This window comes from Saccopteryx bilineata, chromosome 2 (genome assembly GCF_036850765.1).
Source record: "Saccopteryx bilineata isolate mSacBil1 chromosome 2, mSacBil1_pri_phased_curated, whole genome shotgun sequence".
NCBI lineage: Eukaryota > Metazoa > Chordata > Mammalia > Chiroptera > Emballonuridae > Saccopteryx > Saccopteryx bilineata.
Genome location: NC_089491.1, coordinates 262,063,685 through 262,084,811, shown reverse-complemented (window position 1 = coordinate 262,084,811; position 21,127 = coordinate 262,063,685). Strand labels below are relative to the sequence as shown.

Genomic DNA, 21,127 nt, shown 5'->3' with positions numbered 1-21,127 from the left:
CCAGATGTGGTATGCTGGGAAGAGCCTGAGAATACAAAGATCCTGGGACAAACCAAAACATTGCAGATAGAAACACTTTTATCTGTGAGAGTAAAGATTATTTAAAAATGTAACGTTAGTAACAAGGCATTGGTGTGTTTCTCAACTTCACTGTATTATTAATTATTTTTTAAAATAGGAAAGAAATCAAAATAAAATAATAGAACACTCATGTGCTTACCCACAAGATTAAACAGATGTTAATATTTTGCCATGTTTGTTTGTATCTCTTTTTTGAAAAACAATAAAGCATAACAGATGTAGCTAAAATACCTTTTCCCTTCTTTCTCCTTCCCTAGAGGTAATCATTACCTCAAAAGATCATATTTTTATACTTCTATTACATGTACATATATCTAAACTGACTATTATTTTGTGTGTTAAACTTTTCATACCAAAGAACAGTTTAATTGCTCTTGCCACCCCACCCCACCCATTCCCAACAGTACTGTAATTAGTATCCTTCTCGTGCAACATACGGGGCTTTTCTCTCACAGATCACCTTAAGGTGGGACTGTTGAGGGGTGGGCATCTTCACCTCCAGCTGTTTCCAGCTTGTTCTCAAAAGGTGTTTGTAGTACTGTAGTCTCTCTTGTGAGATGTTTTTATGAGTTCCTCTTTCCCAGCATACTTGCCAGCACTTGTATTTAGATTTTTAAATTGTTGCCAATTTTAATAGGTGTACAGTAAAATGTTACTTCATTGTTTTAATTTGCAGTTCCCTGATTACAAATGAGATTCTTTTCATATATCATTTATCTATTGGTTTTTCAGGTTTCTTATCTGTGAATTCTCTGCACATATCACTTGCCCATCATTCTGTTCGGTTGCTGTTAACTTTGTCAGATCTGTATGTTGGGTACATACCTTCTCCTAGTCTACAACTTGTCTTTTCACTTGCTTATGTTTTCTGTGTTTTTTTTTTAGAGCAACCTGCACTGCAGAATTTTAAATTTACTCTTTTTTTATTTTTTTTGAGGGGAGTTGGCATTAGTATTTATAAGTCTCATAGACTTAAGTTTCCCTTCTTTATACTACCCTTTGAATCAAAGTGTACATTCCTTATATAATGAGTTCAGGAGTGCTCTTCTTTTTTCTGGGAATATTTGTTTGTCTGTTTAATAAAGTTCACCAGTAAAACCATCTGGGCCTAGTGATTTTTGTTATTTAGTGACTGCTCAATTTATTGGGTGTATGTGGAATTATACTTACCTGGTTCTTTTATGGTTATAGGTCTATTCAGGTTTTCTATTTATTGAAAAAATTTTGATAGATTTTTATCTAGGAGGCAGCTTATTTTCTCTGGAGTTTTTAGGTTTATTATCAAATATTATTCCTCATATTTTTATATCATGTCAATTTCTACCATTTTCATATTATGTCCCTTTTTTTATTCCTGGTATTTGTGCCTCTGTCTTTCATATCTAATTTTGTTGATTTGGTTTATTATTTATTTTCTTTCTCATTAATTTCTTCTCATAATTATATGCTCTTTGGGTTTACTCTGTTTATTTTCTAACTTCTCAGGTTAGATGCTTAACTCATTAATTTTCAGTCTTCTCTCATAAATATGCATTTAAAGTTATAAATTTTTCCCTTGGATCTGTTTTAGCTAGATCCCACAAGTTTTGACATGTCATTGAAAAGGCTTCCTGACCCAGTTTCTGTGTGTGCATGTAGGCTTCTCCACACCACCAAGCAATTCTCAGACACCAGTAGAGTGTTAGAGAATTCAACTTAATTCTGACGCTGTCTTCCCAGAAATAGCATCACAGTCCACAGGTTAAAGATTCAGTCCTACAAAGCTGCTCCCCACCCCCAACACATACTTCAGATGCTAGTCACAAATCCAAGTTGTTACCTATGCTTCTGACTCACAAATTGGATGTTCCAAGGACACCCCCCCCCCCGTGTTTGATTAATTTGCTAGAATAACTCACTCTAAAAGGAAAACTCCTTTACTCACTAGATTACTGATATATTCCAAAGGAAATTAAAGAATATGAATCAATAGCCAAGTGAAGAGATATGTAGGGTGAGGTCCCCAGTAAAGGAGCTTCTGTCCTTGTGGAGCTTGGGGCCTGGCATGATGGCATGGGAAGTGTTCCCCATGTGACCAACCAGCTCTCTTCTTGGGTTTTTGTGGAGGCTTCCTTACGTAGTTATGATTGAACCGCTTCTTGGTCTTTTGGCTAAGATCAGGTGCATGGTTATAATTGACCAAGTCATTGGCCCTTACAGTTGAACTCAATCTTCAGCCCCTCTCCCCTCCACAGAGGTCAGGAGGTGGGGAAAGTTCCAAACCTCTACCTACTTGGTTGATTCTCCTGAAGACTAGTCCCCACCCTTGGGTAGGATCTAAAAGTCACCTCATTAGTATAACAAAGAGACACCTTTCTCACTCTCAACACTTAGGAATTTTAAGGGTTTTGGGAGTTGTGAACCAGGAACTATGGATGAAGACCAAATATCTTATAAGTCACAATATTGCTGTCATGTATTTATTGATCAGTTTAAACATCTATTGGCCATTATACTTTTCTATGTGTATTAGTAAATTTAATTTTTTTTAGATGCATTAGAGACTCTTGGTTTATATTTGTGTTTTTAATTGTATTGTGTTATACATACAACATGTGTATGGCATATTGATTCCTTGGTATTTTTTGAGATTTGCTTTGTGGTGTCCTAATCATTTAAAAAATGTTTGTTTGTTTGAAACAAATATATATTTTAAATATTGACTATAAGGTTGTATATATCAGATCAAGCTTTGTAATTTTTTTATATATACTAATTTTATCTTCTTGAGCTCTTAAATATTTATTAAAATCTCTTAATATTATAGCTTTGTCATTTTCTTATAGTTCTTTTTTTGTGTGTGTGGCAGATAGAGTCAGAGAGAGGGACAGACAGACAGGAAAGGAGAGAGATGAGAAACATCAATTCTTCGTTGAGGGTCCTTAATTGTTCATTGATTGATTTCTCATATGTACCTTGACCAGGTGGCTACAGCAGACCAACTGACCCCTTGCTCGAGCCAGCGACCTTGGGCTCAAACTGGTGAGCCTTGCTCAAACCAGATGAGCCCGTGCTCAAGCTGGCAACCTCGGGGTCTTGAGCCTGGGTCCTCTGCATCCCAGTCTGATGCTCTATCCACTGCGCTACCGCCTGGTCAGGTGCTTATAGTTCTTATAGACAAAAAAGGGGCTCTGTAATCTCACTGAAGATAATTTCACAGGGTGATCAGATCATAAGTCTTAACTGAGCAGGTCAGGGTGGGTAGTCGTGTCTCAGGCCTATTATATGCTTCCCTAGTAAAAGGATATCTTTTCCTTAAACAAGCCCTGCTCATTGTTTCTGTTCATCTACTTTAACACATGTAGTTAGTTGAGTTTAATTTCATAGTGACTAGCTTCCCTGTGAATTGTTTCTTTAAATGTTAAACTGTGATGTTATCTTTGATAATGCATATTACCTTAAAGTCTATTTGTTCTTGTGTAACTATCTGATATATATTTTATATCTGCTCCTTTAGTTGCCTTTGATATCTTCATTTTGTGTGTGTATGTGTGTGTGTGTGTGTGTGTGTGTGACAGAGAGAGGAACAGACAGACAAGAAAGGAGAAAGATGAGAAACAAGGAGCATCAATTCTTGTTGCACCTTTGTTGTACATTTATTGCTTTCTCATATGTGCCTTGACTGGGGGGAGCTACAGCAGAGCTAGTGACCCCTTGCTCAAGCCAGCGACCTTGTGCTCAAGCCAGCGACCTTGTGCTCAAGCCAGTGACCATAGGGTCATGTCTGTGATCCCATACTCAAGCCAGCAACCCTGCGCTCAGGCTTGGTGAGGCCGGGCTTAAGCCAGTGACCTCGAGGTTTCAAATCTGGGTCCTCTGTGTCCAGTTTGACGCTCAACCCACTGTGCCACCCCCTAGTCAGGCAGTATTATCATTTTTAAAATGTGTCTTATAACTGGTTTTAATCTAATCTGAACACTTCTTTTAGCTGTAAGGTTAAACCATTTGTATATACCACAATTTGTGATTTATAGTTGGTTTTATTTCTGCAATATTATTTTGTGATTTATGGTTTTCATGCTTTTTCTTGCCTTTTAAAAGTTTCCTTTTTCATTTGGGTTAAATAAGTTATCTTTTTTTTCTTTTATTTCACCAACCTCCCTCTCACTTTATACGATTTTTAGAAATTAGTACAGTTGCCCCTTGAACAACTCAGCGGTTAGGGTCCCACCTCCCTTGGAGTCAGAAATCTGCCTATAACTACTAGTTGGCTCTTCACATTCTTGGATTCCTAATCTCAGATTGAAAATAGTTGACCCTTGAAACAACACAGGTTTGAGCTGCATGAGTCCACTTATATATATGGATTTAATAATCTCTTTCCCTTTAGTGTTTACCCTTAATTTTAACATGCTTACATAACTTAGTCAAAAAATAGTCAATTTTTCTGCCTTTTCTTTAGAAATGGGCCTGAAAGCTTTGAACTCTGGTCCTATATCTTTTCTATCTTACATTATTGTTGTTTAGTATTTTAGTCTTTCTTCTTTTATCTGCATTTCAGGGAGTCATTATTACTGCTGTTGTCCAGTCAATGCTGATTTACATTTACCTTATTTACCAGGTTTTTCTCACTGTTGGTTTGGCATCCCAGTTCTCTCTTCTGGTTTACTTTCTTTTCCTGAAATAAGTCCCTGAAATTAATTTTGAAATTCTTTGAGATAAGTCCAAAAACTTAATTCTTTGAATAAGATTCTGTAAATGGTAAATTCACTGTCTCTTTTTGTTGAAATGTCTTTTGTTTTCTTTATTTTTGAATGATAGTTTAGGTATAGAATGCATGTGTGGCCTGACCTGTGGTGGCGCAGTGGATAAAGCGTCAACCTGGAAATGCTGAGGTTGCCGGTTCGAAACCCTGGGCTTGCTTGGTCAAGGCACATATGGGAGTTGATGCTTCCAGCTCCTCCCCCCTTCTCTCTCTCTTCTCTCTGTCTCTCCCTCTGCTCTCTAAAATAAATAAATAAATAAAAAATAAAAATAAAAAATTTATAGAATGCATGTGTGATTATTTTTCTGACATTATTTTCTGGGTCTTTGTTTCTGTAATTGCTTCTGAGAAATCTGCCCACAGTTAGTCTGATTACTTTCTCTATACGTAATCTGTCTTTCCTCTGTGGCTACTCTTGAGAATTTGTCTTTGTTTTATGCATCCTAAATTGCATTAGGATGCACATTGGTGTGGTTTTCTTCTTATTTACTTGAGACTTGTGCCTCTTGAATCTGAAGACTTATGGCTTTAATTAACCTGGAAAATTCTCAGCCATTATTTCTTCAGTTATTATCTCTCTTGCACACTTTATTCTATGGAGTGTTGATTTTTCTTTTAATTGAGAGGTGGGAAGGCAGAGAGACAGACTCCCCACATGCACTCCAGTCGGGATCCACCTGGCAAGCTCTCTGTTGAGGCAATGTTCTGCCATCTGGGGCTGTGGCATTGTTGCTCAGCAACCAAGCTATTTTAGCACCTGAGGTGAGGCCATGGAGCCATCCTCCATGCCTGGGGCCAACTTTGCCTGAACCATTCGAACCATAGATGTGGGAGGGGGAGAGAAAGAAAAGAGGGAGGGGTGGAGAAGCAGATGGTCACTTCTCCTGTGTGCCCTGACAGGAATTGAACGCAGGACTTCCTCATGCCGGGCCGACACTCTACCACTGAGCCAACTAGCCAGGGCCTGGAATGTCAATTTAAATGTACACAGACCTGATCTTGACCTTCCCGTTTCAGAATGTATTAAATTATGAAATGCCACACATTCAAAAGAGGAACTGTATCTATAGTTTAAATAATAACAATATATAATATTATACAGTAATATATTAGTAATATAAAATTACACATGTGAGTCCACTGCCAGCAGCTTGAGCAGTAGAACATTACTTGGAGTGGTAGCTCCAGGGGTGCTGTACTCACATGGTATTTGTGAGGGTGCAATATGGGAATTAGGTGAAACCACTTGGAATAATGTGCTTATCAGCAGTTTTTTCCTTAAGAACAGATACTATCAGGATGTGGTAGAGTGAGTGCTGGCAGTTGTTAAATTTTGGGTAACATTTATTGATCACTTCAAGTGTTGGGACAGTACCAAATACTTTCCCTTGATTGTCTCAGTTAATGTTCACATCAGCTCTTAAAGAATGAACTGTAATGTTCTTGTGTTGCAGGTGAGGAATTGAGGTTGAGAGATGAAGTTGTTTGGCCAGGGCCTCAGCGCTACAAAAGGTCAGAGCCACAGCCCTGGCCCAGACAGGCTGGTTCTCAAGTTTCGGTGCTTCACTGCCTGTATCTGACCCACGTGGCTTCTCTTACAGGACCCATATTCTTTAATTTTTTTTAAAATTTTTTATTTATTCATTTTAGAGAGGAGAGGGAGAGACAGAGAGAGAGAGAGAGAGAAGGGGGGAGGAGCTGGAAGCATCAACTCCCATATGTGCCTTGACCAGGCAAGCCCAGGGTTTCAAACCGGCGACCTCAGCATTTCCAGGTCGACGCTTTATCCACTGCGCCACCACAAGTCAGGCCATATTCTTTATTATACTCTGTTTGTTCATTGGCATTTTCTCTTGTGAACTCTTTTAGGGGATGTAATTCAGGAGATCCAGAGTGGATTTAATTAGTTTTGCAAGAAAAAGGGGGAAGCATGCGAAAAAACTCAGGCCATATAGGTCTGTAGACAGGTACATCCATCTTCACACCTCAGCTTAGAACTAACCTTTCTCTGTAGGAGACTTCTGCAAAGATTGTGACCCCTGGGTGAATGCGCTTCTGTGTTCCTGCCACCCTTGCTCCTGTCCTGGTAGAGCATGTCCGGTTCTGCACTATAATTGCTGGTTTCAATCTTCTGTTCTCTTCCTGACCTCCATGGTCAGGCAGGGTAGGGCTGTCATATTCAGTTCTGTATCTCCAACACTTAGCACACTATCTCGCTCCTAAAAGTACACAAATAACACATTTATAATTCTTAAGGATGGAGTAAATTAACATACTATCCTCAAAGAACTAATAACAAGTGACAGTAAATTTTTATTGAGTATTTACTATATTCTGGGTACTATAATTAGATTTGTTCTATCCCTTTTACAGATAATTGTAATACTAAATTACGATTTACAAAAAAACACATTTCTTTCATTTAATCCTCACAATAATCCTGGGAAATAAGTATATATTATTGTTTCTCATTGTATAGATGATGATCTAGAACTCAGAGATTACATGAATTGCCTGTCACCACTGTTTAGAGAGCCTGCCTTGGAATCCTGTCTGACTCTGGAGCCAGTGGTCTTTGCATGTTAGCATACTGTTTCTCCCCATATTTTCACGATCAAGTCACAGTGGAGAAATCATAGAATTTATTGGTCTTGAAATATTGCCAAGAACCGCCCCCCGTGCTGTGACGTCATGGGTTCAGTTTTGTGTTGCAGTGATTCCTTTTTGTTCACCTGCTGTTAGAGCATGTGGACTTCAACATGAACTGACATTAACCTGTTTTTAGAAAGGAAGGAGCTTTTGTACAACTGTCGTTACAACAGCCTCTGTCCTGGGTAACATGGAATGGTCTAAGCCAGATTCGTTTGTTTGATTCAAATGTGTAAGTTGGATGGCTACTGATAACCAACATTAAAAATTGTATTCTTAATGAGATGTGGAACTGGACAGTGGATGAGGGCTAAATTGATGTTAATTTAATTGCAACATCCAGCTGGAATTTCTATTGATTGAAAGGGGCGGAGAAACTGAGACTAAAATTAGTATGTCCTTTGGCTCCTAAGCTATAATAGCTAAAGGGTTTCTTTTTATTACCTTAACTTTGCTTGCTCACATTCATTTCCAGAACTGTTAATTTGTATAAGAATATTAACTTATATTAAAAGTTATATTTTACATTTTTAATGATCCCAAGGTTGTTTTTTTTTAACAGTAGAAACACATAATTTATAATTTGGCTACCATAGAAAAATATTTTGGTAAAGACTTTTTTTATTCTCTTTTGCTATATCTATTAATGCAGTTGATTAAGTAAACTCTTTTTGGTACTAGAAATTTGACTCCTTAACTTTGTGGAGTGTCCTCGGTAGTAATATTTTTGAAAATGAAAGTTAATAGTTCTCACTAGTTGACATTGACTGATATGAAGGTCACTGTACATGGACCGTTGGGAGTTTTGGGTGGAGATGATAAAGAAGAAATGAGTCTGAAAAAACACAAACTCTGTGGTGTTGATGTTACATCATAAATTTGTTTCTCTTCACTTTCAGACTGGTCGAATTGACAAATCCTACCCTACAGTATGTGGCCACACAGGACCAGTGCTTGACATAGATTGGTGCCCACATAACGACCAGGTCATTGCCAGCGGCTCAGAGGACTGCACAGTTATGGTAAGTTCCCAGGGTGTGGCATACACACAGGCCAGTAACACTCACCTACTGCCCTCAAAAAGTGTGTGTGTGTGTGTGTGTGTGTAGAGGCTTGAAAAGCACAGAATCATAGCAGTTTTGATTGTCCATTAGATTATACAGGATTTAGTGACATTAAAGTTTAACAGCAGATAAGCCTTTTACAAGTACTACTCAAGAGGTAGTACTGTGTTGTCTTTTTTCTTCTTCTGTATGTACGAGTGTGTGTTTGTATATGTTTATTGACAGTTCTGTGGGAAGAGTTTAGAGAAAATGAAATGACTTTCCAGTAATTCTGTGAATGCCATTGGACTGTGTGACCCCTGCCCCCCCCACAGAATAGAGAGAAAAAACTTCAACCAAGAATTGTACATTTCAGTGAAATAAGATCCCAAAGGTTATACAGATAAAAGGGGATATGTAACAGATACTGAGAGATAGTAAACAGTTTTTACAAGTGCTTCTTCTAGACTGTAAGAAGGTGTGCTCTGTCTAGTGCAGTGTTTTTTAACTGTTGGTGCATCAGAAATTTCGTGCTGTGCCATGAAAGAGTTAACCATCCTGATATTGTATGGAGATTATAGACCCAGTGATTATCTTCATACAACATCAGGGTGGTTAACTCTTCTGCAGACTGGCGGTTGAAAACCACTGGTCTAGTGGACCTTGGTTAAGAAAGTCCTTTCTATGCAGCTATACAAATATTTTACACGATTTTTAAAATTCTTTATATTCTCTCATTTGGATTCCAAAAGTAGATTGTGTATGAAATCAGGCATTGGGGTCTTTTTTAATGTGAAGCTTCTTGTTCTTGATTATGTTCTCCTTAGTCTTAAGATGTAATTATTAGTTTGGACCTGTGTTTAACCCCAGCCCACATATGTTGAAAAGGTCAGGCATGGCACAGACGGGGAATACTGAAGTAAGTATGGAGATAGGTGAAGTTAGTCACTGGTTAAGTTGCAAAGCAAGCTTAGTCTCATCAGATGGGGAGCTGGGAGAACCCCACTACTTTGTTTACCTCTTTATTTTCTGTAGACTGAACCAGACTTAGAAACATTGTTTGGAAGCCTTTATTACTTAAAATTATTTTACATAAACACAAGTTCATTCCTGAACTGTGTCATTTAAACATTTACTCATTTTTTTCCTCATGGACTTTTGGCTGAGGATAATTCCTCCTGTGATCTCATAATTTTGGCAGCCAAAGCATATTAAAGAAATATGCTGCTGTTAAAGGGAATTGTTCCGTTTACTGTGCCTTGCTACGTTGATCATTTTAATGGCCAGACACATTTTGCTAAGGAAAAGGAACAATATTTCAATCTGATGCCAAAATCTCTAATTGAGAGTCTTCACCTCTCTTAAAGGAGCTGGTTTGATCCATCTCTCTGTCTCCAGCATTATGCTCATGTTGCCCCTTAAAAAAAAATTTTTTTAATATTATAAAACACTAAAGTTTAGTGAATTCAGTTAAGTGAATTAAGCGAGTTATGTGATTTATTACAAAGTGAACACCTATAACCACTGCCCAGATCAAGAAAAAGAACTTTCTTAGCCTTCCACACTCTTCCATGGGTCCCATCCTATTCACAACCCCCTTTCTCCCTAAAAGAAACCAGTATCCCGATTTTTCTAATATTCTCTTCCTTGCCTTCCTTCCTTTCTTTTGATGAAAAATGTTTCTTAACTTTATATTGTGAGATTATTATAAATTCACATATAGTTGTAAGAAATAATAAAAACCCAGTACACTCATTACCCAGTTTCCTCCACTGGTAGCATCTTACATAAGTATAGTATGATATCACAAAAAGGAAATGGACACTGATGTATTCCACTAACCTTATTCAGATTTCACTTGTTTTTGTCTGCATTCTTGTGCGTGTATCTGGTTCTATGCAATTTTATCGTATGTGTAGATATCACATGTGACCAATACCACAGTCAGGAACTCCATCACAAGGACCCTATTGTGTCACCCTTTTATAGTCACCTCCTTTGCTGTCTGTTCCTGTACCATGACAACCACTAGTCTGTTCTCTGTCTCTCTAATTTTGTCATTTCAAGAATGTTATGTGTGGAATCATACAGAACGTAACCTTTTGAGATTGACTTTTTTCACTTAGCACAATTCCTTTGAGATCCATCCCAGTAGTTGTGTGTTTCAGTTCAATAGTTCATTTCTGTTTATTGCTGAGAAGCATTTCATGATGTGGATGGGCCATGGTTTGTTTAACCATTCACCACTGAAGGACATTCGGGCTGGTTCTAGGTTTGGCTACTATAAATAATGCTTTATGCAGATTTTTGTGTAGTTATAAGTTTTCATTTCTCTGAGATAAATGCTCAGTGACATGCAGTTTTTACTCTTACAATGCAGTTCAGCATACTCTGTCCTCTGAGTTCCCTGCTAATGGCTGTTGGATCCTGAAATGTAATCAGATTCAGGTTCAATCCCTATGGCAAGACTTTTTAAGTAATGTTATGTTCTTCCACTAGTAGGCACATGATGTCAGGGTGTCTGGTTTTTGTTCTTTTTTTTATTTGTACAGCTATTGATACTCAACGTCTAGATCTAGCAATTCATTAGGGGGTCACAAAATATTATTTTGCTGTGAATCCACTACAGGTGCACATCAAAACTCACCGGAGTGGATTCACAGCATAAGAATATCTGTAACAAATATTCAGTAGAAAAAAGACAATCAAACTGGTTTTATCATATGAACTGTAATAGTATTAAGTTAATTTTAAAAACTGCTTTTTTTATTTATAGGATAATTCCATTAAGTCCTAAGCATTTAAGCATTGATTTGTTCACTTTGTGAGCATTGATTTCATGACAATGATGTCACTTTGCAGTCTTAGGAGAAGGAATACCAGCCGTTTGGTACATTTCTCCATCTTTCAGAGATGGCTTGTATAAGTAGCCTAAAAGTAAATTATATTGTCATAGTTAAATGTACTTTAATGTGCAGCTAAGGTGCTGCCTTTAACGTACCACTATTTGAAGTGATGTTTTACACCAACAAATGCAATTACACAAACCTTCCCCTTAGAAATTATACTTTACTTCCAGGTTTTCCATATTTTTGGTACTGTGAGTTTTTCTCCAACAATATCTTTCCATAGAGAGTATTAGAGATTGTGGCTATTAGTATTGTACTTGGGAACATTTTAGCTCCAAGGAAAGAATAGTGCTTTAAATAATACAAAGAGCAGCGAAATTATGTTTTATGAATGGTGTTGATTCAACGTCCCTTATCTGCAGGGTAGTAACCAAAACCCAAATTTTTAAAAAACAGCTAATTCAGATTGCATAATTGTTTCTAGAAGAGTTGGGGAGAGGGAAAGATCTTGAAAGTAGAGTAGCTGTCTTGTCTTCAGCTAGCTGTTCTGAGTAGTCTCAAGTGATTACATTTAAACAGACACTTTCTCATTTTCCTAAATCAATCTCACACTTCTGTGGAAATCAACAAAAACAAACTCCCTATTTTACACATTTCTGCTTCTGTTGTAAATGTCCTAATACAGCTTTTGTCTTAAGATAAAAATGGAAGTACTGTAGCTAGTGATGAGAGCACGTTCCTCAGCATTCCTTTCCCTCAGTCCATCAACCCGGCTCCATGCCATTGCCTTCTTATACAGTTGACATCGGGGCCATTTGCTAGTTGGTGTTGTAGTCTTGGCAGATCCGAACCAGCTCTCAGTTCTTGATTTTCCCAAAACTAATGTCGTCTTTAATGTCATAGTTCATGATTGCTGTCTCTGTGCATCCTACCCCTTGGGGTCGTTGGATCTGTGGGGGATTGTGCAGCTGCTACAGAATCTGTGAGCCTCTTCCTGTCTCCTAAGATCATCTCTTTCTTTCATTTTCCCTTTGGAATTGGTTTCCTTAGCATTTAAAAAATATGGCCTTTCAGAGGACTAGCCCTTTTTATGGTTGTAAGGCTTGTGTCTAGCCCAGAAGCAAGTTCATGATGGGTGTTTAAAATAGGGTCTGGAAACACTTGTATATATGCTTTAAATTTGCATTGTGTTTGAGAAATAAAATCATCAAGCAAATTGCACTTTAAAATTATTGCTTGAGGGAAGCCTAAGTTTCTTAATTTTCTTTTGTTTTTCTTGCTGGAAATGTTCTCTTGAGCTGTCCTTTTTCCATAACCAGAACTTCACTTGCAAAAAGGATGCTGGTGATACAATAGTTCCTGAATATGTATTTCAAGTTGTTTTTTTCCAGAACCACGATGGGTTTTCACTGACTGATTCACTTCTTCATCTGGAAGCCCTTGGGACTGGTTGCATTTTTCCCTTTTTCTCAAAACAAAACATTGTCATAGTAATGTGTTGTCCAAAAAGAAAAGTACCAGGAACACACATTATTATTTAAAAACAAAAACAAAATATCAAGTGGCGGGGAGTGGGGGCAGTGGGATAGAGCTTATAGTCCACGCTGGGCTAGATGCCCACTCTCGGCATAGCAGGGGACGGTGGATACCTATTTTCTCTCTGCTCACTGCAAGCTTTTTGAAAAAGCTGGTGGGTGTTAGAGCGCTAGCTTGCCGCCATGGAGCAGAGACAAGCTAATGGGCCTGCAGATCAGTGCTGATTGGCCTAGGTGTGAACTGGAGCCTTCATACTAGTGAGATTTTGGACTTAAATGAGAGCGTTGGGTACAGTGCTGGATTAATTTGAAGATAAAACTCATTCAAAGAAATAATGATGTTCAGACTTAAAATACATGGGGTCATAGTGGTCATAGTAACAGGAAGACAAATAATCATGAACATATGGTAGTAACTTTTTTTTGCCAAGTGCTGTTTTTAAGCCTTTCTGTGCATGATTATATTGAATCATTGTACCAGCGAAGAAAGGCAGCAGTATCTCCCATTTTACAATTTAGGAAACACAGACCTAGGGAATGACAGTTTTGTCAAAGGTCACCCTATTTAAGTATTTCACATTAACTTAGTGCTTGGGTGTGCAACATGTTTAAACTCCTGTGACCTTCCCAGTAGCCCCTGAGGAAGCAGAGCTGATGCTGTCCCTAGTATCAAAGGACATTGAGGCACCAAGAAGTTCTGAAGTCCCTTTTTAATGCTGACATGGCCAGTTAGCATCCCAGCTGTGACAGAGCCCTGTGTCTTTTGACATCCAGGCCAGCATAGGTTCTGCCACACCAGGCTGTGTCCCAGGTTGCACACATACTACGCATGTGTACCAAGTGGCACTTTGGCTTTGTTGTCCTTGTCTTCAGAAGGCAAGACCTCTTCAGTCCCAACTGAAAGGCTAGTGCCCGGAAAGGGCAGACTGCCCTAAAAGGACAGAGAGCCACATAATGACAGGCCTATACGCAGGGCCAGCAGGCACCCACCATGGGGTGTGTACGCTCATGTGGAAAGACTTATAGGTTCTGCCGGCTCTTTTCCACAGCCCACAATGGAGAACAACACCACCTTTATGTACCAGCAGAGGCAAGAGTTCCATCGTTTTCATTTAGCTTCACAGGCGCTCCCATTCACATTCTCCTCCCACTGTAAATCAGTGTGCCTCTGCCCTTTTTTTTTTTTTACAGAGAGAGAGTCAGAGAGAGGGATAGACAGGGACAGACAGACAAGAACGGAGAGATGAGAAGCATCAATCATTAGTTTTTTGTTGCGCATTGTGACACCTTAGTTCAGGGGTCCTCAAACTTTTTATACAGGGGCCAGTTCACTATCCCTCAGACCATTGGAAGGCTGCCACATACAGTGCTCCTCTCACTGACCACCAGTGAAAGAGGTGCCCCTTCCGGAAGTGCGCGGGGGGCCAGATAAATGGCCCCAGGGGGCCGCAGTTTGGGGACACTAGTTGTCCATTGATTGCTTTCTCATAAGTGCCTTGACCGCGGACCTTCAGCAGACCGAGTAACCCCTTGCTTGAGCCAGCGATCTTGGGTCCAAGCTGGTGAGCTTTTGCTCAAACTAGATGAACATGCACTCAAGCTGGCGACCTCAGGGTCTTGAACCTGGGTCTTTCCGCAGCCCAGTCCTACGCTCTATCTACTGTGCCACTGCCTGGTCAGGCTCTGTTATCTTTTTTACTCTGGCCTTTTTCCTGTCAGCTGCTCAGCCAGCCTCTGTGGGGCATTGCCTTTTTAGAAAATTGCTATATGTGTCTGTGTTGTTTATTTTTGAAACTGGATACTTGATTTTCTTCCTTCCTCATTCCCTCCCTTCTCTCCTTCTTCCTGCTTTTCATCCTTTGAGGTCATCTCCCTGGGGAGCCTTCCTGGCCATACCAAAGTTGAACAGCAAGAAGGTAACCTCATGACACTTGTATTTTCATTCAGCACTTGGCTCATACCAGCCTAGCCTTGGTTACATACACTGGGTGGTTTCCTTTTAGTAACAGTAGTTAATGAACACTTACCCAGAGCCTGCGTATTATTCTAAATGCTTTAGACCAGTGGTCCCCAACCTATTTTGGGCCATGAACTGGTTTACTGTCAGAAAATATTTTCACGGACCGTCCTTTAGAGTGGGACGGATAAATGTATCACATGACTGAGATAAGCGTCAAGTGTGAGTCTTAGGCAGATGTAACAGAGGGAATCTGGTCATTTAAAAAAAATAAAACATCATTCAGACTTAAATATAAATAAAACGGAAATAATGTAAGTTATTTATTCTTTCTCTGTGGACCGGTACCAAATGGCCCACGAACTGGTACCAGTCTGCGGCCCGGGTGTTGGGGACCACTGCTTTAGACTCATAGTACCACATTGGTCCTCAGAACAATGCACTGAGGGCAGGTTTTTTATTACTTGCATTTTATAGGTAAGGAAACTTAAGGCCCAGACAGGTTAGGTGAATGTCCCCAACGTCATACAGCTAATGTCTAGCTGAGACAAGAATTGAATACTTTCAGAGCCGATGTTCTTAACCATTGCCCTGTACTGTCTCTACATTGTGGGAGCACTGATTGTATGCCAACCACTATTCTAAGGGTCTTATTAACTCATTTAATCCTCATAGCAGTTGTGGGAAGTGTAGGTACTGATGTTGCCTCTCTGCACAGTGATGTTGAGTTGTTTGTCAAGGACCATCACAGCAAGTGGCCCGGGCAGGGTTTGAACCAGGATTTCTTTGGCTCCAGAGCTCGTGCTCCAGCCATCTACGTCCCACCCTTTGTCTTTGCTGTCTTTGGTTTTTAGTCTCATAGAGAAGTCTCTGCTTTCCTCATCCTTTCCCATCTTGCCTGGTAATGGACTGCCTCATTGTGGCTACTCAAGAAATGTGTTGCATGAATGAGTAACCAAGGTAGTAAAATGGGTTAGGTGTTTATATTAAATGCATAAACCTAGTTGAAGGAACAATTGAATCTTCCAGAAGTGACATATAGCAGGAACAGAGTTTCCTTATTTTAAAAATTTTAATAAATGTTTTTGCTTCATCATTAAGATGTTCTTGCAGTCCAAGCAGAAAATGGGTGAAGAAGCTAGAGAAAGGGAAGGTGAAAGTTCCATGATGAGCTCTGCTTTCACCCTAACATTTAAGCTGGAGATGCTGGCTCTAACCAAAGCCTCCTATCACTCCACACTTCATTAGGGACTTAGAAAACGCACTATTTATTAAATCTTGGTTAGTCAGGCAGAGGTTTTGCAAGCCTTGCAAGAAAACCCAGCAGCCCAAGGTTATGCTGCCATCTGGAGATGGCAGGTGGTATTACTATTCTTTCATTTGTAAGCCTGGTCAGAACTCATCTTGCAAAATGCATTTCCTGTTGAGTCACAAAAGCCTCATTTCATGATTGTTTCTCTGTCAACTTCATGCTTTTATCAAATTACTAGTCATTTTATATTCATTCTGTTCAAAATTAAAGTTTAATTTAAAATTGTTTTACTAATTATAAACCCTTGAGTAAAAATAGTGCAATTCAGGATGAAAGCTTATGTGATACTGAGCATGGGGAGAGGGAGCAGAAGCCCATGCTCTCCCAGGGGAGAGGTGATAGTCTGGGTGGGACGTAAGGTAGGTTTGCTGTTTGATATTCATTCTTGTTTGCATCTGCCTCGTTTAAATTTTACTGAACCATGAGGGTTCAGGGGAAATTAGGTGACATCCTAAACTTGGGCCTTCGAAAACCATGTTTATTTTGCCATGATTTGCATAAGGGGTTTTATTTAGCTGGAATAAAATTTGGCTGTTAATTATGAATGGTGACTTAATTCATGACTTTCCCCCCACTCTTCAACATGGCAGACTTTTTGTTCTAATTTTTTTACAGAACAACAGAACTGAGCTGAATCCTAAATACGCATCTAATCCAGATCTCTGTCTTCCACTAAGCAATTGAAAACAGTTGTTTGTCTCCTTCTTAAAAATTCCCAACAAAGGAAAATTCTGTTTGTTACTAGTTCTGCTGATGAGCATGATTTTTTTTACTGGCAAGTTATAAATTTTTCATGAACTATTTGCCTAAATATCCTGTTTTTTCTGGTAAATGATTTATTTTAATCTTCATATATAAGAAAATAATCACTTTAAATTTGAGCCTTTTCACAAACTTAAATATTATTTAACATCTGGTTTTCTATAGGGTTCTTGGTTTTTTTTTTTACTTTATTTCTTGATTTTTACAAGGGGGAGGGGTAGTGGGAAGCATCAACTCGTAGTTGCTTCTCATATGTGCCTTGATGGGGCAAGCCCGAGGTTTCAAACGAGCGACCTCAGCATTCCAGGTCAACATTTTATCCACTGCGTCAGCACAGGTTGGGCTCTACAGGATTCTTGGTGCTATTCAGCTTGGCTGTGACTCAGTCTCTTTCTTCTTAGAGGGTGGTTCTTAAGTCTTTTAAAACCCGGGTCCTCCATTGTTGAACATAAAGTTTCTTGCTGCTCATATTCTGATGCTTTTCTATCCCCTTCTCCCTCTGCTGCCCAGGCATGTCCCCATTTAAGATAGTGAGTCTTTGGAGTTTTTATCCATCAAGAGGATTTAAAAACAGCTTTATTGAGATGTAAAGTGTACAATTCAGTTGGTTTTAGTATATTTATGGATATGTACAGCCATCACCATAGACAATTTTAGAATGCTTTCACCATCTTCAAAAGAAACCCCCTATGTTTGAGCTGTCACCATTCCCCCACTTCCAGCACTCAGCCACCACTGATCTACTTTCTGTCTCTACATCATTTCCTATTCTGGATCTTTCGTATAATATTATGACTGGCTTGTTTTACTTAGCATAATATTTTTTTTTAAGTTTATTTTTTTAATTTTTTTTCTTTACAGGGACAGAGAGAGAGAGTCAGAGAGAGGGATAGATAGGGACAGACAGACAGGAACGGAGAGAGGTGAGAAGCATCAATCATCAGTTTTTCATTGCAACACCTTAATTGTTCATTGATTGCTTTCTCATATGTGCCTTGACCGCAGGCCTTCAGCAGACCGAGTAACCCCTTGCTCAAGCCAGCGACCTTGCATCTAAGCTGGTGAGCATTTTTTTTATTTTTTATTTTGCTCAAGCCAGATGAGCTCGCACTCAAGCTGGCAACCTCGAGGTCTCGAACCTTGGTCTTCGGCATCCCAGTCCAACGCTCTATCCATTGCGCCACCGCCTGGTCAGGCACTTAGCATAATATTTTCAAGCAGTGTTCATGTAGTAGCATATATCAGTACTTCATCCCTTTTTATGGCTAATTAGTACAGTGCTACCTTGAGATACGAGTTTAATTTGTTCTGTAACCGAGCTCGTAAGTCAGTCAACTCGTATATCAAACAAATTTCTCCCATTTAAAATAACTGATGTAGATTTAATCCATTCCAGCCCTGTGAAACATCCCCAAGCCATCCTAAATTATGAAAAAAGACATGTTTTTAATTAAGAAACACACATGTATACTTTACCAATGCTTAACAAAATATATGAAATAAAAGAAAAAAGTGTTATTTAGTACTGTATTCTTACCTTGGAGACAGACGAGTGCGGCTAACAGAGGCGAATGTTGGAGGAGGGAGGGAGGAAGGGATGCAGGCACTGTAAACACGTAAACTAAAACTACACTTTCTTAGGCCCTGGCCAGTTGGCTCAGTGGTACAGCGTCGGCCTGGCGTGCGGGGGACCCAGCCAGGGCACATAGGAGAAGCGCCCATTTGCTTCTCCACCTCCCCCTCCTTCCTCTCTGTCTCTCTCTTCCCCTCCCACAGCCAAGGCTCCATTGGAGCAAAGATGGCCCGAGCGCTGGGGATGGCTCCTTGGCTGGGGATGGCTCCTTGGCCTCTGCCCCAGGCGCTAGAGTGGCTCTGGTCGCGGCAGAGCGACGCCCCGGAGGGGCAGAGCATCGCCCCCTGGTGGGGGTGCTGGTTGGATCCCGGTCAGGCGCATGCGGGAGTCTGTCTGACTGTCTCTCCCCGTTTCCAGCTTCAGAAAAATAACAAAAAAAAACCACAAAAAACCCCTGCACTTTCTTAACACTAAATGTAAACTAAACCTGCATTTTCTTTACTTTAAACAAAACTAAAACTGCACTTTCTTTACTTAAAATGAAACCACAAAAACTTAATTATAAAAAAATGCACTTTCTTAACTTTAAACTTAACCGAAGCTTAACATTACGTATTATTCATTTAATCATCACCTGTTTTTGCCTTTTTGGCTGCACTTTCGGCACTTTCACTTTAATAAAAATCTCTCCAATGAGGTTTGCTTTTGCCTGTCTTTTAAAAAGTTATGGAAATGTGACAAACAAGTGTCATTAAAAAGTGCTGAAGCACGACCAGTTGAAACTTTTTCTGGGTGTTTCTTTTCAGTGAAACTTGAAAGCTTCTCCCACATTGCCAGCATGTCTTTAATTTCACTTATAGAAATTACTTCCTCCGACTCTACCTCCTCCTCACTACTAATCTCTTGCAGAAGTTCCGTATGTTCTATCATCTGTAGCTCCTTCAACTCCTCAGTTGAGAGTTCCTCCTCATGTTCCTTGATGAGCTTGTTTAAGTCACCCTCATCTACTTCCAGACCCATCAACTTTCCAAGGCACACAATCTCCAATGAATGCTTCTATCTTGGTCTCGGTCTCTGGTTTGAATCCTTCGAAGTCCCTGTCTGCAACAATATCAGGCCATAACTTTTTCCATGCCGAGTTCAAGGTTCTTCTTGTAACCTCTTGCCATGCCAAGTCAATAATGCGTAAACATATCATGATGTTGTAGTGATCTTTCCAAAACTCTCAAAGGGTTAGAATTGTATTCTCAGTCACCTCAAAGCAGTGGCAGAACAAGTGCTTTGTGTAAAGCTTTTTAAAGTTGGAAATGATCTGCTGATCCATAGGTTGCAAGATTGAAGTTGTGTTGGGTGGGAGGTAGAGGACTTTCACGAATTTGAACTCATCAAGAATGTCATCTTCAAGACCAGGTGGGTGAGCTGGAGCATTATCAAAGATTAGTAATGTTTTCATCGGGAGTTTATTTTCTTGAAGATATTTCTTCACTGCAGGACCAAAGACGAGATTTACCCATTCAATAAAAAACTGCCATGTAACCCATGCCCTAGCATTGGTACGCCACATAACCTGCAGTTTTTCTTTAAGAATCTTGTGAGTCTTAAAGGCTCAAGGATTTTTGGAATGATACACTAGCAGTGGCTTTACTTTACAGTCACTGCTAGTATTTATACACAATGCAAGGATCAGATGGTCCTTCATGGGCTTATGGCCTGGCAGCTTCTTCTCCTCTGCGGTGATGAAAGTCCTCCGGGGTGTTTTTTTCCAAAACAATCCTGTTTCGTCACAGTTGAACACGTGTTGGGGGATGTAGCCTTCCTTTGCGATAAGCACAGCAAAACGTGCCATGTACTCCTCAGCTGCCTTAACGTCAGCACTTGCAGCTTCACCGTGCCTCACCAAGTGGATGCCAGATCTCTTCTTGAAATTTTCAAACCAGCAGTGACTTGCCTTAAACGTATCTTCTGCTGCCTCTTTTGAGGTTGATGGTTCTTTCTTCTTCAAGTCGCTGTAAATAATACATGCCTTTTCGCATATTACAGTCTCCATCACTGTATCTCCTGCCAGCTCTTTCTCTTTCACCCACACCATTTCTTCATGGGTATTTGTCCTTAATTGGGACAGAATTGTAGTTCCTTTCACTGGATTGCACTTTTGATGGCATCCTTTTGTTTAAGGATAGTACAAATTGTAGATGTATTGCGATCGTACAGCCTTGCCAGTTCAATCACTTGTACACCACGCTCATGTTTTTCTATTATTTCTTGCTTTACTTCTATTGACATCATTCTCTTCTTCTTACCATTGTCCTTTATACTCACTTTCTTCAGCCCCATGATAGCACACAAGAAAAGTTAGTAAAAAATGCAAAAATGATGCAAGAATGAGTACAGTGCACGAGATTCGACTTGATTCTGTGGGTAACACATGAGAAAGAATGAAATGCTGGTTTTGTGCTGCTGATACTGGACTCATGCACCAACGCGCCAACTAGCGGCAGCTTCCCAAATCATGACTTGTATCTCAGAATTTCGCTTGGATCTTGAACAAAAATATGGACAGAGTCACAACTCGTATCTTAAAAAAGTAGGTTGGTCAGCTCGTATCTCAAGGCACCACTATAT

At 39.6% G+C, this 21,127-nt stretch overlaps 1 protein-coding gene across 3 annotated transcripts in view; it reads left to right on the top strand.

The window, feature by feature from the left end:
- The window catches only part of CORO1C (coronin 1C), a 94,450-nt gene that overhangs the window by 57,763 nt on the left and 15,560 nt on the right, over positions 1-21,127 (top strand). For all 3 annotated transcript variants that reach the window (XM_066260328.1, XM_066260325.1, XM_066260327.1), the window contains one exon: positions 8,374-8,496. In XM_066260328.1, coding sequence (XP_066116425.1) covers positions 8,374-8,496 — 123 coding nt within the window. The remainder of the gene's footprint in view (positions 1-8,373; positions 8,497-21,127) is intronic.